The sequence below is a fragment of the Uloborus diversus genome, unplaced genomic scaffold (assembly GCF_026930045.1).
Source record: "Uloborus diversus isolate 005 unplaced genomic scaffold, Udiv.v.3.1 scaffold_1032, whole genome shotgun sequence".
In the NCBI taxonomy this organism is placed as follows: domain Eukaryota; kingdom Metazoa; phylum Arthropoda; class Arachnida; order Araneae; family Uloboridae; genus Uloborus; species Uloborus diversus.
The window spans coordinates 13,551-35,603 of NW_026557691.1; the positions used below are offsets into that span (position 1 = coordinate 13,551).

At 33.7% G+C, this 22,053-nt stretch overlaps 1 protein-coding gene across 1 annotated transcript in view; it reads right to left on the reverse strand.

Annotated features, from left to right (window-relative positions):
- Nucleotides 1-12,123: 12,123 nt before the first annotated feature.
- The window catches only part of LOC129232063 (protein BANP-like), a 42,232-nt gene continuing 32,302 nt past the window's right edge, over nucleotides 12,124-22,053 (reverse strand). The window contains exon 8 of the mRNA XM_054866299.1: nucleotides 12,124-12,510. Within this exon, the coding sequence (XP_054722274.1) occupies nucleotides 12,376-12,510 (135 nt within the window). The 3' untranslated portion in view covers nucleotides 12,124-12,375. The remainder of the gene's footprint in view (nucleotides 12,511-22,053) is intronic.

Below are 22,053 nucleotides of genomic sequence, written 5' to 3' on the forward strand. Positions count from 1 at the left end.
GATATTTGACTTTTGGATATTACTTGATTTGTTTATATTCAGGTCTCTGTGGCAAAATTCTTTTAATTTAAAGTTTTGTTGATTTCAGGTGAGTTTTTTTTAAATTCATTTCCTTTTAAAATGTGGTAAACTGAGAAAACTAACACTTCTTCTTCTAAACTTCATTGTTTATCAACAAAATCGCGATCGCGATACGGCGTGAGTTCGGTGGTAACAATTTTGTACTGGATACTTTTCTTTGCTGTAACTACATTAATTAATATAGCTATTTTCTTTTCTCAGATAAGTGTTTCAGATGCTGCTGATTTTGTGTTTTTCACATTTTAGAACATTTGTTGGTCAGCAAAAGTTAAGTTGTATGTTACCTACCGCTTTTCCGTTTGATTTGAATGTCGGCCATTGCTACTTTGTTTGCTGTTTTAAAAATTTAGTGGAGTATTAAACTGTTTTGAAGTTTTTCTTTTCTTTATTGGTATGTTTCTTTGTTTCTGGTAAATGTTTTTTTTTTTTTACTCAATGATAATTTTTTCACTAATGAGGAGTTAAGTTCACAGGTACCCTAACTTTGATTTCTGTTCGTGTATGTTCGATCTGCATTTCTTCCACAATGTTAACTTTTCATTTTTTTAAATATAAAAATCTATCTTGCAAGTAGGCTAGGTATTAACTTAGATTTCTTTGCATGTGTTGTGTTACTTTGCTGAGAGAATTAAAACTCTAAAGTTGTTTTGTGGAAATGTTTAAGGCTTATTTTCTAGAAATTTTTATGTTCATGAATGTTCAGTTTAACCATTCGATTTAAGCATGCATTCCCCCAAAACATCTATCCAGTTTGTTAATTTTTACAATTGCACATTGCTTGAATATGTGTTTGCATTATAAAGATAAAGATTGCATTTTAGTCTTTCCCCTTGTTGTCGGATGGCACAAAAAGGCCCAATGCTGGGTTTATTATTTGCATTCATGTTTTAGCACCTCTACTTTTACATTAGCAAGATGAGCACTACTATTAATATTATTTCTCCCTAAAAGCTATGAAACCTCATATGCTGGAATTTTGGTTTTACCAATGTATTAAAAGTGTCTCACTTACTCCTCCATAATAATAAGCATTTTTTGGCATGATTTTTTTTTCAATTTCCCGATTGTTTTATTTAAATTCAAATGGTATTATATTTGCTTGAAAACTCAGCCCACTGTTGACTAAAAAGTGGTTTTGTTTAAAAATGCCAGGTTAATGAGAGTGCATATGTAAAGTTTTTCTCTCAGGTGTTTTCGTCCTGCCAGAATGTAGATGAGTTTTCTGGATTTGACGGGGTTATTAAGTATCAAGTTTTTGGAAAATCTAACATATTAAAATTAGTGTAATGTTTTATAAGTCTCTGAATGCTGTAAATTTTGCAACAATTAAATATGAATCCAAGTTAGCCAACTATTACTCATAAAAGTTTGGCTTCAAAATTCACATTGTATGTATTTGATGTGTAGGTTTCACTAGTGCCGTACCAAGTAGCTCTTAGTTCGAGTTCAGAGCATCAACCTTGTTGACATACACTTTACCGAGCACTTAGAATGACACTAAATACTCATAATACAATATACAAATTATTCTTTTGCAAATATTTAATTATTTTATAGTATGAAAGAGAAAATAGAGAATGAGGAACATTTTACCGCGACTACCTAATAAAATTGATGTAGTTTCTTTTTTATGTTCCTTCTCTGTCAAGCCAGTTTTTTTTTTTTTTTTTTATTGCAGTATCCTGTGTTTGTCAAGTATGTAAATATATAATTCATAAATTGTTATGAAAAACAAGATAGCAAATATTTATTTCTTTATTTTAGCAGAGAAGAAAAAAACCAAGCGGAAAAATTACTGAGAAAAACATTCAGGAGGAACTATTTAAATTAATGTAGTTTCTCTTTTATGTTTGTTCTCTGTGTTTTCGACATCTTTTAAAATTATATCCTTTAACACTCAAACATATAAGGTAAGTATATCTTATAATTTAATAATTCCAAATGTGAAAACACGTGCTTTATGCAGCATCAGTCCATTATTTTTGCAATTTTCTCATTTTTTGAATTAAAAAGTTTTCTTGGCTGTTTTTCAGAACAAAAATTAGAAAAAGGAGATGTTTAATTCAAATATTTTGGAACAGTTTGGACTTTTTGGTGAAAAGGTCTTCACGCCAGTTACATCTGCAATTGTGGTTATGGCTGCAATTTTCTTGAGTATTGTATACTCGACTGCAAGCTTACTTGACAATGGAGAAATAAGATGAGACCAAATGAAGGAAATAGTTCATTGTGTCTTTTCCGATATTCGGGTGAAATTACGCTCTACCGTTTAGAAATCAGATTTGTTCGTTAAACCCACGCATACTACCTTTTTTAGTCATAATTTCTGTCAATCTTTAAATATTTTCAATTTTACGAGCGAAGCAGCGCGGAACATTAAAACCATTTGAATCAAACATGCCAGCCAGTAGCAGCTCATACACAGGTGGTGATCTCCTCTTATTTGTGAAGCAGGTAGGGTGAGGAAGCTAGTAAGTGTGACGTTTTATCTGTTAACACGGTTTTTCTTCTGTGTGTCGTGATGATGTCACTGTCCACTTAAGTTGCAGGCAAGTATAGTTCCAAATGTCATGATGTTATTGTAATTGAAATTCTAAATTTTTGCATTAAATTCTAAGTATTTTTTCCTGCTGTAATATGTATTAACAAAGTTCCAGATGTTGCATTGGCATTGCCAAAATAAGTATTTTTATAAATTGGTTTTCTCCCAGTATTAATCAAAATTAGGGCAACAGGTTCTGCCATGAAAGTTGTGGTTAAAAATTAGTTGCGGCACATCAAAACCAGACTAGATAAGATTAAATAAATAATAATAATAAACCTGAATTTTTGACATCTTGAATTAAAATTAAGCTTTTTGCAATCATGAGTGTGCATGTACTGGTGCGTGTGTTTTTGTGTATGTGTATTTGTAAAGATATGTGAATGTTTGAAGGCGTGTGTGTGTGTGTAAAGACGTGTGTATGTTTGAAGGTGTGTGTGTAGGATACAGAAGCAACCGTACAGCAGGAGCGGATTCTGGTGGTCAGTGCTGCTGGTTTAGACCGTGCTTGCTGGAGAAGCAGGACTTGAGCCAGTTAACGGTGGTACTCCCGAGGCTCCTTTTCAAAAATCAAAGGACTAACATCATTCACCGGTGAAGTGAAAACAAGGAGCAATTCCTGATTGTTGAAAACAAACATAGCTGTTTTGTCCCTGTCAAATTTTCATGCAGTTGTGATGTTTTGTTTGTATGCATTTTTTTAAATGTTAGTCAATAAAAACATTTTACAGTAATTTTGATGACATTAAAGCTTTTTTCACTACGTAGAATTTAGTTAAAAAAAGTAGAGATTTGCTGTGTGTAACTCATGTAAAGGAAGGAACATATAAAGGTAGGTCATTTTGCCTAGGAATATCAAAATTTTATTGAAGTTCAGTTTTCAGATTTGAAATTCGACATCTTTTAAGAGATATGAAACAAAATAAATATTTTCATATTTGTCTATTATTTTTTTTCAGATTATACATGCATTAATCACAATGCATCATAATATTTTAGTGTTATAGTTAATTCTTTTTGAACACTTATCAAATAAACTAAACTTTATTAAGTATTATGCTTTATTAAGTATAAAACTTCCAAAAAGAAAATGATACTTCAAAATTCAGAAAACTAGAATTTGCAAACTAAGATTAAATTTAATTCATTTTTTAGAGGAAATAGGAACCGTTTTGCAGAAAGGAGGGGGAAATACAGTCGAGCCCGCCTATTAGAATATCGGTTAACTGTATATCCTGCTTAATGTAACATTTTCAATGTACAGAACCATTTATGTCTATTTTAATTCTGTTTAATAGAATATCCGGCATATTAGAGTAATTTTTGTGGAAGACTGGCTATTCCATTAGGCGAGTTTGACTGTATTTGGAAAAAATCGTAACACTGTGCAATAAAACATTTTATAGTGCACAAGTGATAAGAACTCATCCTTTGAGGATCATCAAGTCAATAGAACAAGCCTGTAAATAGAATGTTATTTTTATTAAAATTTTTGTGGCATATACTTTAAATCTATAGTCAAACTTACACGTTTTAAGATTGTTTTTTTTTAATCAGCAAATAAGTTATTAACAAATATTAACACTTTTATTCATAAGTATCAGGAACAGATCTTACTCATGGTGCCAAATAAGTTACTTAAAGTATTAAAGCTTTCGCACTTAACTACAGTTATTAACATTTTTCCGAATTATTATTAGCAGAGATGCTAAATTTAGGTGATTTATTCATCGACACCAAAGAGTTGCTACTTTTTAACTTGTAAAATTGGTTAAAGCAAATTACTTGGAAAGTCTGAAACAGTATGCGAAAAAGTAAAAACTCCTTTTATAGGTACCCACAGGATGAAAACTCATCCTTTGATGATTATTGAAAAATGAAAAGTCTGTAAATAACTTATGAATCTAGACTTCATTTATTACTAAATTTTGTGGAATATATTTTAAAGCTGTAAACAGATTACAGGTTTAAAAATTACAATTTTTTATATCAATAAATTAATTTATTTGCAAATATAACACTTATATTCATGACAATTGGTGAAAAAAATCTAGAACAGTATGCAAAAAAAAATATTTTATAGGTAGGTATAGAATGAAAATTCCTCCTTTGAAGATTGAAAAAAAAGAAGAAAAGTTTATAAATGACTTTTATGACTGAAGACTTTATTTAAAACTTATTACTAATTTTTCTGAAATATATTTTAAAGCTGTAGACAAGTTTACAGGTTTCAAAATCACAATTTTTGTGTATCAATAAATAAGTTATTTGCAAATATAACACTTTAATTCATATTTATCAGTAAAAAGGATCGTCACTGCATTGAGAAAGCAAATTTAAGATATTTTCCAAATAACTTATTTTTTAATACACAAAAAGTTGCGTGTTTTAAACCTGTAAATTTGTTTCCAGCTTTAAAATATATTTAAAAACATGAAATCTATAAAACATCGATTCTAACATCTCCTATACATCTATATGATCAAAAATCCATATCTATAAGCAGTTATAAAGACATCCAAAAGCTTTCTGGACATTACATCCTATGAATAGGAAAGAAATATCCTCTACATGTGCATGAGCTATCCAGAATATCCTCTTCATATCTCTGAGATCGCCGCAGAACGTCTGGATATTTTGGATGTCACTGGAAGTTAAAAATTTTCAACCTTTCGACCACTGGTGGATATTCAATTAGACATTCGGACATCCCATGCACATGTTTTGTATTTGGCTCATATCCAGTTCTATGGCTAGTGGATCTCTTGTAGATAACTTTTAAAGATAGGTGGTTGTCTGGGCTGAGATATGAAACGCAGCGTTTTGAAACTTACATCACTTTTCACTCGCCGTCAATAACACCCTTGGGGGGGGGGGGGGAGAATATAGTGGTTAACAAATGTTTAAAATTACATGTGTGCATAAGGTGTAATTTTTCAAATTATTCGAGGTTTTGTGGTGTGTTTTGTGCGTATCACGGCATAACATTTGCATTTATTTTTGAATCGCAATGATAAATATAAATAGTTCGTTTTTTAGCCTACTTTCCCAGTAAAAGTCAGAAAAAGAAGAAAAAAGCATGAAAAAAGGCTCAATGCATCTTAAAAATATCGCGAAAAACAAAAAAATGTCAAAAATAATTAAATAAATATCGAAAAATTAAAAATTGGAAAGTAGGGTATTGAGATGAGGAAAAATGTCGGTCTGTTTGTCTGTCCCCCCCCCCCCCCTAATAACTTTTGAATGAATAGTCCGATTCGAAAAAACTTTTTTTTGATCGAAAGATCTCGGCGAGGACACCTCATTCCCATATTTTACTTTTTGATTTGAATTATTTTTTGTTCAATTTTGAACAGTACAAAAAAACTTAACATTAGCGTCTACGGGGAAATTCAAGGCAATTCCGAACTGTGAGGCGAATTTGCTTCAAACAAGCTTTGTAGGAAAAAGCTTTTGATGAAAAGCTTGTATGTAAAATATCTTTTTGATTTGAACAATTTTCCGTTCAATTTTGAGCGCCTTCGGGGAAACTGAAAGTTAATGTAGATTCTGTACTTGAAGGCGGATTTATTTCAAAAAAATTTTGTTGGAAAATAACTCTTGACCCCAACCTTCAAAATTTCACTCCGATTCAGGGGCACTTGACTCCGACTCCTGTGCCCGACAATTAATCGGACTCCGACTCCCCGACTTCGACTCTGACTTCGTAGCTTTGGCAAAAATTTATACACGGAGGACAAATAACTAACTCCGATTCTTAAATATTCGACTCCGACTCCTTTATCTCAAAATGAGATTGACTTCGACTCCGACTCCGCAGCTATGGTTTTAACTGTGAAATAATTATTGTTGATATGACTTTTTATTTTTACGCTAAAGTTTCAATTTAGGTACTCAGTTTTTGGCGAATAAACTCGAAGTCATTTATGTTTCTACATAAAAATATGCGCAGACGATTTTTTTTTTTTTTGACAATGAAAATTATTTTTTTAAGATGATATTTTATGTTTTTGGCAGCAGGGGGAAAAGACGATTTTTTTTTTTGATATGATGTATTTATTTTAATGAACTTATCAATTTTAATTATTATTTTTTCGTTTTGAAAGCTGTTAAAGATTTTTTTTTAATGGAAAAAAGTGTATTAGCTGCTTTGTTTAAAAGTTGCTGCTATTTTATTTGTTGGTTTTTTTTTTTACGCATCTAATTTTTTTAGATGAGTGAGGAATATTTTATTCCTAGAAATAAGCTTCAAGTATTTTAAAAATGTTTGAAAAAATTTGCGACTTTAGCTATTTTTGAGAATATTGATCAGGTACTAGAAAGTAGTAAGGGTATACGGTAAAGTAGGCTCGTCTAGTTCTAGACAGAACTTCTTGTCTTACTTTGACGACCTGTCATTCTTATGAAAGAGCGATAAGTTCCAATCTCGTCTTCTGTGTGGTCCCTTAAAACTTTGAACTGGAATATCTCCTTGAGTTTTGGTCGCACAAATGTCAAGTTTTTTGTGTTAGATATAGTTTTCAATGGAGATTATTTCTCTAAATATTAGTTAGGGGACCTAGGGCAAGTATAAAAAGTTAAATTTCGTATTTTTGACTCATTTTTATTTTTGCTTCTAACTTTCAATATCTTAACTCTGCATCTGATTTTGAACATTTTGCAATTGAAAGTATACATCTAGGAGTAACGAAAATAAAGGTCTTGCAGGTTAAAAGGGAACACCTTGTACATTGCTATTACTATTCGCATAAATCCCTCTCCCCTCTCAAATTTATCGCCCTTCCCCAAAAAGCGACCTTTTATTGAAGAGACTTAACTCCTTTTAAAATAACTTGTCTGATAATTTCATTTGTAAATTAATCATCAAGACCCCCCCCCCCAATGGGTACGCCTGCTTTAGCTATTATTATTCGAATAAACTGATGGAATATTTTCTTTTCAAAGTGTCCAATGGCATTTCTCTGTAGCATATCTTAATATGCAGATGATGTAACTAGGGATGTGCCCATTGCCCCCCCCCCGACTGCCCCTTCAATTTAACCAAGTCCCCTCTTCCCTCAAGAATTGCAACCCACTAATAAAGACTTAAATTCTTCTAAAGTAATTTTTCCAAACTTTTCTGTCGTATAAGCTGCCTCATGATCCCCCCCCCCCCCGACACAAACACATGAGAATCCTTGCTGTAGCTATATTATTAGAATAAATTGCTAAAATATTTATTCACCAAGATGGCCTATGGCTTTTCTCTGTTGTAGATATTTATATAATAGGTTTTGCAGCCCCCCCCCCCCAAAAAAAAATGTTGAATTTAATTACCTAAATATATCAATATTTTGAAAGCGATATATCGCGGTATTAAAATTCTGATTTGGCCCAGCTCTAGTGACAAGGGTAGTGGAGATGGGAAAAAGTGAAATGTAACTTTGTGATGGGGGGGGGGGTTGTATATGTTTTAAACAAGTGTGGTATAATTTATGGATAGCTCCTAACTGCCCCTTTCAATTTCAGCTCCCCCCCCCCCCCGAACCTATAGGTAACCCCTTCACTTGATACAATTTAATAACTTGTGGGATTAAAAGGAAGATATGTTTCAATTTTATGTTAGTTGGTAAGCAAGCACTGTATATACACACTTTATTAAGCAGTAAGAAGCAATAAAGGATAAGACAGAACTACATGTAATACACCAATAACCTGGTTATCCCAAGCTTTGCCTTCAATTTACAAGTTGAACCACATTGTGTCTATGGACTCTCACTGGTGAGATAAATTTATTTTATCAACCAGTTTGTTGGCACTCTCAGCTTCAACGAGATGACATCTGCCTCCAGCTCGGTTATTCCCTATTCCAGACTGATGAGCCCATATCAAGGACGAAACTGCAATCCGGATGGGATAACTGAGCTGTCAGTATATTACACACTGAATTGTTTGAAAAAATCTTTATCTTTGTTTTTTATAAAATTTTAAAATTTAACAAAATTTCAGAAGTTTACATATCAAATTGCTCAAGAAATAATTCTAAAATTAATTATGCTGAGAAAAATTAAGCTGCATAAAATCAATTTCTATACATATTACTTATTTTTAAATTTTGAACAGAAGCAAACTCAGCTTTAGGAACACTGGCGTTTATTATTCTTAGAAACAATGTTTGTAAAAGAATTTTTAGGAACTTTTTAAAACTTTTGCAGCTGATATGAAATACACCGCCAGCTCAGTCAATTCCAGCCGAGGACTGCAGTTTCGTGCTTATTAGCACTCATCAGCCCGGCATAGGAGTGACTGAGCTGGAGGTGGAAAACCTATTAAGGAAGCCTAGAGTGCCAAACAAACTAGTAGCTAATACAGAATTAGCACTGACCAGACGAGTGACCGAAACAATGGTTCGGTTCAACTCGAATATTGAAGGCAAGGCAGGTATATTCAGTTTACTGAATATACAATATATAGTGCTAATAAGCACGAAACTGCAGTCCTCGGCTGGAATTGACTGAGCTGGCGGTGTATTTCACGTATTTCTGCCTTAGCCCTGGCAATAGGGCAGTAACTTACTGAATATTTTGCAGCTGATGTCAACTTGTGGGAATGGTTGACAATGAAGAACAAATAAAACAGCTTCAAGATAACTAAAATCTGATTTCTAAGAGGGAAACACAGTCGAGTGCATCATAAATTGGAAAATGTCAAGTGCTTCATGACTGAAATAGCTTACATGTTTATTTCAAGCCATGAAAATAAACATGCAAGATATTAGACCTGAAAAAAGTCACTCTCTAACAGACAACTAAAGGACTTACTTTGGCAATTAACTAAAATACTCAACTGTACAAAGATAACTATTACTTTATTGATTCCCTCCCCCCTCCCCACCAAAAAAGTTTTATTTATTTATTTTTTTTTAATTTATTTCATTGCACCTAGGTTACCATGTGAAAACGATCCCAAGTTTCTAATAGTATTCTATTTCACTAATCGAGTTTTGAAAAAAGCCATTTTGATCAATAGATCCATCAGGATGAATTTCTGCATAGAGGGTAAAATTAGGGCATAGAGGGTAAGCTAATTTTGAATTCAGGAAAAATTACTACCTCAACAGTCATAGGCATTGGAATAGTTTACCGAAAGTAGCTTTGAAATGGGTTGAGTAATTTTAAGAAGGCTCTAAATCTTCATTGGGGATTGATAAATTGACTAGGATTTGTTTAGAGAAGATATGCACTAAATACTTGGTTGGTATTCAGTATACTGCATATTCGGCACACAAACCGAATACAGACAACTCTCAATAACTTGAAGTTTCAAAGGACCGGCTAAAACCTTCGAGTAATCAGTAGTTCTACTTATCAAAAATTCCTTGCCCAGCCATTTCAAGAATAATTTTTACTTTATTTCTCAGGAATAATGCATAATAGACAGATTATACACTTACAGATTAGATAAAATTAATATTTGTATATACTACATAAAAATATCTGTTAGAAAATATATTTTATTAAGATACTTTGAAAACAGAAGGTATTTTTGACTGCTTACCTTTTTTTTCTTTTAATCACATCTTAAAACGTTATGAAGTTTGTAAACACAATTTGAGAAATGAACGTTTTCGAATTTCTCCAGTAACTGCAATAAAATACCCACAAAATCCTTCTCCCAGGAAAATATTTCAAAATGATCTTCTTCATCAGCCACTTCAGCTTTGCTATCATTGCTGTTTATGAAACTTCTTACGAGTTCTTAATGCGCAATTTTAACTACTGTTTCTTTCATAGGCAGTTTCTGTCCTTAAAGCACGATAATTTAAGTCATTCAGAAAACAAAGGCTACTTTTTTACATTTTTGACTAAATTTCAAGTCACTCAAAGATAAATTGGCAGTTACATTTTTTGCTATCTGCTACTTTCTACTCGATTTTGCAACACTATGCGCATTAAGGAGCGCTATTATAAATAAATTAATGCAAAAAAATTTGTTTTTCTTCTTTTGGCTGCCTTTTTATGCATAAAATTAAAATAAAACTTTAATAAATACTTCAACTTAAACGGAGCAAATTCAAGTTATATAGAGGCAACTTTGTACTGAAAATATTACATTTTGAGAGCGAATAAAAGCTTAGAGATTAAAGAATATTCAAATTATAAGTTTTCGAGTTATCGAGAGTCAACTGTATTTGGTTCGTCTGAATACTTCAATATTCGGCATCTGAGAAGTAAATAAATTTAAATGCTCCATAATTGGTTAACAAACACTTTTTACATTTTAAATGAAAGTTACTATACAATACTACAGTACAGAATTAATTCAATCTGTTATTTATTAATTTTATCGCATTCAAAGTAATTTTAATGTGTGTGGAATAAAACACTCTGATGTTAAATTTAAATTCTGTTGTTAAATCTTTTCAATTTTTAAAAATCTTATGAGACATTACATTAGCCTTACTATTACAAACCCATTCATTACTACTTAACTGATAATTTTTTATATAAAATACGCAGCTTAAACAAATACTTGGATATCAAATATTCTAGTAGTTTAATGCATAAAGTGTTACAACATACGAAACATGAAATATTGTTTAAAAACAACCCATGTTAAAATAATCATTGTAATCAAAGCTTAATAACTCTTTGCACTTAAAGAGAGCGAGAGAAAAAAAAATTAATATGAATTTTGACATCTGGAATTCAAATTATGTTTTTTCGCAATTACGAGTGTGTATGTGTTTGTGTGTGTGTATGTGTGCTTGTAGGTGTATGTGTGTAGGTGTGTGTGAATGTGTGTGTATGTGTCTAGGTGCATGTGTGTAGGTGTGTATAGGTGTGTGTGAATGTGTGTGTGTGTAGGTAGGATATGGACGCAACCTATCCATTTATTGGAGCAGCATCGTGAGGCTGGTCGACGGTGGTGCAGCAGAGAAAGGCGGGTGGAAAATAAAATCATAGGAATTCAAAATAGTCAAATGAGAACAATAAGCAATGAGAACAATAAGATTGCTCAAAAATTTGCAAATATCTGGTAATGTTTGAATTTCATTCCTTAATTTTAATGATGATGCAATTTATCAGTTACCAAAGAGATTAACAAAGCAGAAAATCAGTAAAAAAACTGTAATTTGTAATGATATTTTAGGCAACTTGGGCTTGTATTTTATGTAAGACAAATGCAATATTCTTTATTAATGACTTAACAAGCTGTCATGATTACCAGCTATCAAATCATACATCAGGAAGGAAATTATTTCTCCATGCAGGTAAAAATAAACCAAATGAGCTATTGCTATTTACAATATTAATTTGTTTTTGCTTTTGGAATGATTTATTTTAAATTAATACTAATACTTAATGTAGATAAATTTACGATGTAAATGTCAGTGCATTTTCATTTACCAATCCGGATTAATATTTTTCATTTTAAAATGGCATAAAATTCAAACATTGGTGAAAAAATAAATAAATATTTGGTTCGAATTTTAATCGAATATTGGGTATTTAGCAAAATATGGTATTTGGTGCATCTCTAGTTTAGATCATGTTGCTGGTCCTCATGTATTTGTATTATGTATATTTGTATCTATATATCTATTTTCGTATTCCTAAATTGTGCAAAAAGTACATTTTCTGTTCAAAATATAACTTTTTATATAATATACACTATATACATTTTTCATTCATAATAATGCAGATTAAAAGATGATTAAATATAATACTTTGTTACATTACATGATTTTCATTTTACAGAGTGAACTCATTTTAACCATTACTGAGCTGATCATTTAATAAGACATCTTCTGTTAAAATTTCAATTTCATGATTTTTTTTAAGTTGCTCAAGTTCTTCTTCTGTCGCTTGAATAACCTGGAAATCCCCATGTTCCGTATGAATGATCTATAAAATATACTGCCATTAGTTTCAGTTAGAAAGAGTTCAGTTTATTTTCTATTTTGTTTAAAGTTAATTAATATAATCGTGCTCCTTAAAATTCAGGTTAAAAAAAGAATCCATCAAGTATCAAATAATTGAAATACTTAGAACACTGTAAACCGAGGTGACCTAGTTTTCAAGTTTAGGGTCAATTAATTTTTTTGTACTTGCTGCAAAAATATTGGAATAATGAACATTTTGTGCTTTGGGGGAAGGCAAAAGGAATCGAGATTGCTAGTGCATTTTATTTTTAACTGACTTGATGCAGTTTTAAAAAATGAAAAACTGGGTGGGCAAAGCCACCCTGCTAAAAGGGGTGACATTGCGCACTTATACTTTTCATAGGAAAACACCTTCAAATATTTTGTTGGGCACGTCAACTTAATCAGGGGTGAAGAAAATCACACTCTCTATTAATTAGAAATATGTATTGAACAAAGGAATGCAGAAAATGAATATAAACATTGAAATGTAGCGGAAAATCGGGGGAAAAAGTAAAACATTCTGTTTTATACACTACAAAGCAAGATAGTAGTTCACCAGCAATGGCATTAGCAAAGATCAGAAAGATACTCCCTTTGGAGTATCTGCTGCAGTACAACTTTGGTATACTGCTTTCATGATACTTCACTCTGTATCGAAATATTATTAATTTAGCACCCAGGTCATCACTGAGATCAGTTTCAGGGGATCAGATCTGTCATAGTGTTCAGGTTGTTTTTCGGTGAACTGGTAAACAAGGATTCATACTGCTGATCGAAATAAGAAGATCTAGTGTTAAGACTGCCACTCAGCTCTTGTTTCGGGATATATTCTGACAGCTACTTTGTGAGAGATCTTTTTCGAGAAAATTCAAAAATGACTTAAACCAATCTCTACCTAGATGATTATTCCTGAACTTCACACACACTCTACTAACTCGAGACAAGTAATCTTTAGCAATGAGCTGCATATCCATTAATGACAGAGACATGTCCTAATCAGAGCACTTGAAAATTTGTTTGATCATTTCGCTTTCCTCTGGCACTGCACTGATAGGCTTGTTTTCCACCCAGGTCGTTTAATGTTTTTACTTTGAGATTTCCCTATGTTATTCGGAGAATTTGATGCTTTCAGCCAAATAGACAACCTTGTCAAATCGACAACCCCAGCACACCAACTTCACAAAACGACTTGTCAAGCACAGCATTTGTCTATAAGACAAATTGGCAGTATCCCAGTTTCCATTATATCTGCATGGTGTTTTGCTAACATTGTTTGAAACAAATAGTAATACAGACATACACTGGTGTGCAAAAATTAAGGACGAAGTTGAAAAATTAGCATATTAGCTGAACGAAGAGGCAGAGCGGACAGAAAGACCAATCAGGAGATTAAGTAAGGTGATGTATGGTAGCACATGCGCAGATATGCAGGCAGACAGTGGCGGATGGGGCCGGCGGGCAGCCGGGCATATGCCCGGTGGGCCGCATTAAATCTTTCAATTGAATAGTACCAAAAAAAAAAAAAAAATTTTTTTTCTTCCTTAAAAAAACTAGTGAAAAAAATCTGTCGCCTAGAAGATGTGAAATCAAACCACTTTGCCACACTGGAAAATCTAAAATTGGTTCACTCATTTTTGTAAACGGATTTCAAATCTTCGTAAAAATCTTAGGAAGACCCTTGCCTTCTTTAAAAAAAAAACTGTGGACTGTTATATGACGAAAGCCTTCTTTTTCTTCCCTTGTGGACCGGCCGACCACGCACTCGGCGCCAGACTAAGCAATCGATTAGCACCCCACCTCATTAGCCCTTTCATTGATGATAGCCGATAACCATTTCACGGCCATCTGTGTACAGGGTACGGGGGGGGGGGGGTGACAGGGACCAGTACAGGAACACTACTTGGGACGGGACGGCAAAAGGAGTTTTCCGAACGGAGACAGCTGTTTTTCATTCGAAGATGCAAAGAGAGAGGTATTTTTCCCGAGAGTGAAGCCTAAGGCTGAAGGGTCGGGATTGTTTCCTGGAATTCTTTTCCATAATTTTTGCTTTAGGGTAACTGAGGATTATACCACACCTACCACTTCCTTTTTTATGGCTTTGTGAATAAAAGGGATTCGCGCATTGTAACTTGTAGGCACTGGCAATCTATTTATTTTTTCTCCAGTTTCGAGGCAACAGGACTGAAAAATGATGGAGTCATTTGCAACACGTTTTAGCTGTCATTAAAAATCCTTTTGAAGTTATAATGAAATTGAAATTCATTTTGATGATTCAAACAAAGGATTTTGAGAGCAAGTTTGGTTCATAAAAAAATTTACTTATTTCTAAAACTTTTACTTTAGTTATCCGTTACCCCGCTTTTAATTTAAAAATGTTTTGGAGACTTTGTTATTTATACTATCATTTCCAGGGCCGGATTTACATTTTAGTTGAAAGCTATTGCTTATAACGAAAAGTTGTGTATTGTCGTTCCTAAAAAAAATGGAAATATACTTGAAAAAAAATCAATTTCATTTTCAAATGCTTGAAATTTTGCAAAAATGTGGCTACAAGCCTTGAATTTTAAAATTTCTAACAAATTGGAGTTGATAAGGGGGAGGAGTGCCAAAATATGTTAAATTTCAGTGTGTGCTTCAATGTATGTTCGTCAAAGTATGCTTCAATTTTATTTCTTACTAAGAGTATAAATTATGAATTGTTCAAATGGGCAGTATATTACTCTCTTGCTACCTATTCTCTAAGTGTTGTACCCTATTTCTTTTAAAGCAATTTATAGATAGGTTGCAGAGATGATTAAAAACTAGCTGTATCAAAAGTCCATGAGCGCAAGTAACAATGCATTATCCTTTCTCCTCCCTCGCTCTATTTCTCTGTCGACTGCCTCATCGATGTGTCGACCCCTAAAAAAATTTTACTGTGTTTTATCTCAACTTGCAAGAGTACATAATTTAAAAAAGTTTTGTTTGCCTACTTTTCCCCCGAATATTTTTGATTCCAATCTTCCTTTCTATGGCTTCAAACTGCAGAATTTTACTATATATATATATATTTTTTTTTTCAAAATTCCCTCTGGGGGAACCCCTAAATTGGGAGCCCTGCATCATTCTCTCGATGCTATTCCCCTTCTTAAGGGAAATCCAAAAAGGCAGGCAAACACACATTAAAAAAACAAACACAAAAAAAAGAAAGAAAAAAAGAAAGGAAGGAAGAAAGAAAATAATGCATAACTTTATGTGTCTCAGGGGAAAAGACAAATATAGAGCAAAAAAAGTAATAATAGTCATTAAAAAAAAAAAAAAAAAACACTTTAGCATTTCCTTTTTCGCCACCGACAAAGTGGTCCGGATTACAAAAAGGGCCCCATACCTGAAATAACTTAAGGCCCCGTCAAGTCTAAATCCAGCCCTGATCATAAATGTTTTAGAAATAGTAACAAAACTGGCTTTATATGCTAGTCTATGTAATTATTCTTTTTAATATGGGATCTTCAAAACCACTCCTCTTGTTAATATTACCAAAGATCGTCTACAAACTGAGATTAAAAAAAAACCTGTAAAAGTTTCCAGGGGAGGGGTCCCCCACCTCTCCTTTTCACCAGCATCGTTCAAGATTGGCCGATTTTGATAAATAAGGTGTCATTCGTTTCGTAATTAAGACCCGGGTAACATAGGCTATATTTTTGCAGACTTCAGCAATAGGAAAATTTGATTTAAACTTATACATCCTAATTTTAACCAATTTCATTCCTTTCTCTTTTTAGCACGGTTTCAAATAAATATAACAAAATCTGTAACCATTCTACGGAAAAAACATTATTAGGTAAAGAACAATTTAGGTGTTGATTATTATTATATTCTTATTAAGTAAGAGCAATCTTTTGTAAACTAAGTTGTCTTCCAGTTTGAGGTAATAACACTAATTTAATTTATCTTTCATGTGTTTCAAACTAAGATGCTTGCTTGCAGGTATATAGTGCTCAAGCTATTGTATTATTCGTTTTCACCCGACTAAGGCAAAGTCAAAAGAAAGGGTTATGATTTTAGCAGTCTATGTATGTTTGTATTTACGGTTGTTTCACCGCAGCGTCAAAACTATTCATCCTATTTTGTTTTTTAATTGTAACCCCCGGCTAAAATAGGCTACATTTGAAACTTACAGTCCTAATTCTTTTAAAAATATCTTCGAAACTGAAGATTAGTCCAGTCAATAGGTAGAAAAAAACGGGCTTGGCTTACAAAAAATGGGGTCAAAGATTTTTTTTTTTTTAATTTGTATATACTAGTGCCAATATGAAAGAACCAAGTTATCCGGTAGTGCGGTAGTCCGTAGTCGTGCGGTATAGTAGAACTATAGTTGAGAACGCACGACAACGGCATTTGAATTGAATTATAATGTTATTAATGTGAAAGTGACAGAGGATTTCAATAGAACTAAATAAATAGGAATATCTAACCTATCAAGTTACTGGTTTTACTCAATAGGATGATGATATTAGACAGCACCTACCTTGTTTCTTATCTTTTAGGGTTTTTTTTTTTTTTTGCCGTAGTCGGGTTTCAGTTTTTTAATCTTTTATTTTTTAGAGCTACAATTTCTGAGGGAGTGTTCCAAACCTCTTCTCCCCTACCGTTGTAAAAGACAAGTAGAATGCATCTTTAAGAGTGCAAATTAGAAAAATTTCTTGTTGCGGGCCCTAGAATCACTCCTCCACGTCACATCACAAAAAGAGCGCATTGAACTCCGTTTTTAGCACTACAATTGCAGAAAAAAATCCGCCGGAAAACCCCCGAACCACCCTCCTCTGAACATTTTTGGACATAATGTTTGCGTTTTGAACGTTTCAATTTCGAAAAACGGGCGTGGGGAGGGAGTCGCACCCGAGCGCATAATATTACGAAAGACAGTTAGAATACATTTCTAAGATTACAAATCAAGAAAAATTTCCTGGGATATGAACCGTCAAATCTCTCCTCACTCTAACATCATCAAAAAGATCGCCTAAAACTGAATTAGAGCTACAAGTTCGAAAAATAGACAGGTGAGCGACACCGAACCTCTTCAATCCTAACATTACCAAAGATCGTCTAAAATGCGTTTTCAAAACTAAAAATTTCGAAAAATTTCCGGGGCAGAGTTAATACTATGCTTAAGGTTTGTTCATATCGGCTTCCTTTTAAATCAGAAATCCCATACAGCTGCCACAGAACAAACAGTACTTAGAGAAATACAGTCGAACTTGGATAATTCGAAGTGCAAGGGGACAACGCAAAACTTCGAACTATCCAAACTTCGAATTATCTAATTTTTTTTTTAAATTTTTATGACGGGAAGGAGTAAATTATACTGCAGAAATTACGAAAACAAATATTTATTAATTTTAAATCAAATATTACAGCTGTTTAAAATATTGAAATATTTCTGCTTGCTTTAAAGAGCTTACTTGATTTTTTTAAACAAAATCTTCCAGAATATTTACAGCTCGAAACACACCTTCACTCACGTTGGGTTGTCCCTCCACGTAACGACGATATTCCGCTAGATGGAAAATTGCCTCACTTGCAGTTGGAATCGGCCGCAGCTCTTCTATCTCATCTTCAATATCTTCATCGTCCTCTTTTGAGTTGCTCTGTTTGTTAAGAACTTCGGATACAATATCCGTATCAGATAGTTCTCCACAAATCTCTACGTTTTCATCCACATTGACGAAATCATTAAATGGCAAGCTGTCTGTCCATGCAATTGGGAGAGGTAAACTTTCTTCATCGAAAAGTTTGCTAACGGCGCCGCTTTTGACGAATCCTGCCTTCCGGAAACAGTTCGCTATCGTTTCTTGGCTCACTGAAGACCACGCATTTAAGCACATTCTTGATGCGTCGAGGAGGGTGACTGGAAGCTTTAGAGAAGAATCAGTAAGTAGGTGTTGCACGACTAGACTTCTGTAAAAATGCTTGAAATTTTTAATGACGCCTTGATCCATTGGTTGCACCACTGAAGTCATGTTTGGTGGAAAAAACTTCACTGTGACATTTTCCATTGATGGTATTGATTTGTGAGCCTGGCAGTTATCAATAAATAGAATAATTTTTCTGTTTTTTCTTTGATACGTTCGATTTAGATCAAGCAGCCATTCTTCAAAAATATTTCTCGTCATCCATGCTTTCAAGTTAGAACGGTATTTTACAGGTTTTGTTTTTACGTTTTTAAAGCACCTTGGATTTTTTGATTTACCAATCATTAGTAATGGTAATTTTTCAGTGCCGTCCATATTTGCTCCCACAAGTAGGGTTATTCGCTCTTTACTGTGTTTTCCCCCACTACATTTATCACCTTTAAAAGACAAAGTCTTTGAAGGAGTACACTTATAAAAAAGTCCGGTCTCGTCGACATTGAAAATGTCTCTTTCGTGTGTGTGCTGAATGATTTCAGCAACTTCTTCTTTCCACTGATTTGCTGCATCTTGGTCCACGCTTGCACTTTCTCCACGCACGGACTTGAAAGAAATGCCATTCCTTTCCTTGAACCCGTCCAACCATCCAGAACTTGCTTTGAAACTGTTGTTTCCTAAGCTGACAGCAAATTCTTCCGCTTTTGCTCGAACAAGAGTTCCACTGAGAGGGATGTTTTTGTCCCGCGCTTGCTTGAACCATCTCAAAACACACTCGTCCACATCTGGGTTATCTGGTTCTCGAGCTCGTTTGCGATTTGGATTAGATTTCAAAATTTTTTCCTTGTTTTTTAAAAAGGTGGAAAGAGTGTTCGGAGCTATTCCATACTCTTTTGCGATAATGCATTTCTTTTTCACCCCTTTCTCTACCTCTAGTATGACAGCAATTTTTTGATCGAAAGATAAAGTTTTATAAGGAACACGGGGCTTACTCAACGACATCGTACTGGACTTGCTCAGCAGAAACTAAAAGCTCATTGAAGAAAACTCGAATGGTATTGACTCAATCCTGGTTTTGAAGGAAATGCTAAACGTGCACGTGTCGTCAATGATTTATCTCATTGGCCAGAGTATCACTTGTCATTTACAAGAAAAGGGGTGGGAATCACCTTGTCGGAGGGTGTAAAAAACAGGTGGCTGGAGACCTCCTGGAGACAGATGGTCTAAACTCCTTTTCCCCCTTTTATCCCCGCGCTGTTTCCTAGAACCCAGATAAGAATACCCTCCCCCCACCCCTTTCTCTTCCTCACGGAATTTACCACAGTAGCTAAAAATAACCCGGCCACCTTTCAAAAACTGTATTGAAACTACATTTTGTTCTTTTCTAAAGGAAAAAAACTTCGAATTAAAGAAGTTGGACTTCGAAATAACCAAGATTTTGTAGCATTAATTTGAATACAAGTTTCAAGGGACCGACAAAAAAATTCGAATTATTCACGAATTCGAATTAAAGACGTTCGAATTATTCAAGTTCGACTGTACCACTTTGAGACGACGATTATGCATACATTTGTTGAGAAAAAGGCTGTAACCTTCTCAATAATTTTTACTCTTTTGATAAACTTGTGTCGCCTAGTAAAAATTCCTTAAAAAATGCTCTGCTGTGAGCAATAAGATGCTTTACTGTGTGTCTGTAAATTCATCGATCGGTCGATAAGATAACTTTGTTGCATAACTGTCCCGGACCTTCTAAGGCCCTAACAGCTGCCTGTAATAATAGTCTGTAGGGGACAATGAACATGTAAAGGCAGGGGTGGCGTAGAACCGTGGCTGCCAATTTTAATTTAGGGATGAACAAAGTACAAAAGAAAGAAAACCTTCTCAATATTTAAAAAAATTAAATAGAAGTAACAAAATACCAAGTGGAATTCCCGTGACAAAAAATATTTTCTCAACAAAATTTTGAAAGAAAATGCAACCCTTGAATATTAAACCTTTAAATATTATTTAGGAACATCCACGGTTCTTTATTATAATTTACCTAACTAAAGGCAGCTGAAATTTTTCGAGACATTCTGACAAATTAAAAAAAAAATCAACCAAAAAAGTATTCAGTACATAGTAAAACCCTGTGACAAGTTTTAATTTAATACAATGAATGAATAGCTGGATAATAATGGCGGTTTCATAGGGGCCGCCGAAGCATGTTTTAAATAGAAAAAAAGTTAAAATGCAGTAAGTGTTTGAATGTATAAGACGAAAGTAAAATAAAACTTTATTAAGATATTCTAGCTGGAGGATATTTAAAGTAAAATTAAGTTGGAAGAAGATCTGGTGTCCCTGAAAAGTACCACATCAGTCCAAAATGTTAAAAAATATTTTAACGAATCTCAAACTCTTTTATTTTCAAACAACTTCAAACATCAGGTTGGAAATTGAAAATTTCACTATGAAAAAAACCAAAGAACTAAAATGATCTCGGAAAAGATATACTGGGGGAGGTTTTTCCATAACATTTGTATCAATAATTTAATAAAAAGATAGAGACTTAGCAAAGAATGCGGAAGGGAGAGACATCCTTTAGCCTTATCCTTCATTTTACACCTCCAAGGTAGATTAGAAACATGTTTAAAACTTCTATTTTGAAAGAGTGCAGGGGAAGTTTCTAAATCGGAACCCAGTCCCATCTCATATCGCCTATCATTATCAAAGATGGCCTACAATTCGTATTTAGAACTTCAAATTCGAAAAGCTTCCAGGAGAGTGATCACCCAAATCCCCCCCCCTGCAGAAGTGCCTCCACCCCATCTTTAAGGATCATTTAAAATTTACTTTTTAGGACTACAATTAAGAAATTTTTCAGAGGTCATCGAATCTCTCCTCCCTCTTGTATCACCAAAGGTACTGTGAAATTTCTTTTTTAGGACTTCAATCCCGAAAAGATTTCTGAGAAGAGCCCCTGAACCCTTGGTAACATCAGCAAATATCATCTACGACTGTGTTTTAGAATTCAAATTTCGAAAAATTACCGAATGAATGTCCCCGAACAGCTTCACCCACTAACATTACCGAAGATCGTCAAAAACTGCGTTTTAAAAGCTAACTTAGAAAATTTTTTGTTCCCTACACGCTCGCCAGCATCACTAAAGGTCCTCTCAAATTTCGTTTTATGGGATTCAATTCCAAAATATGTCCCGAAAATTCCTCGCCCTCACGTCATTGAAAGTCGATGAAATAACGTTTTTTAAGCTTCAGTTTCCCAGAATTGTCAGTCCCCTTTACGTTATCAAAGAAGACCTACAATCCCTTTCTTTAGATTTCAATTACGAAAAAATTCTTGGAGAGCACCTTCGAGCCTCTTCTCTCCCAAACATTACCTAAGATCACCTAGAATGCATTTTTTAAGACAACTAATTGAAAAAAAATTCCCGGAGGGGAGGGGAGGACACCGGATCTTTGCTCTCATTAACATTGTCAAAGATAGTTTAAAGACGTTCATCGAAATTATACGTTCTCTTTTCACGCGATATCGCGTGAAAAGTTCCTCATCAATCGTTATTGCACATAAGACCTTCAGATACTGACTTTAGGAGAGGGGGGGGGGTAGGCAATTGATAGATAACAAACTTTTTGAAGAA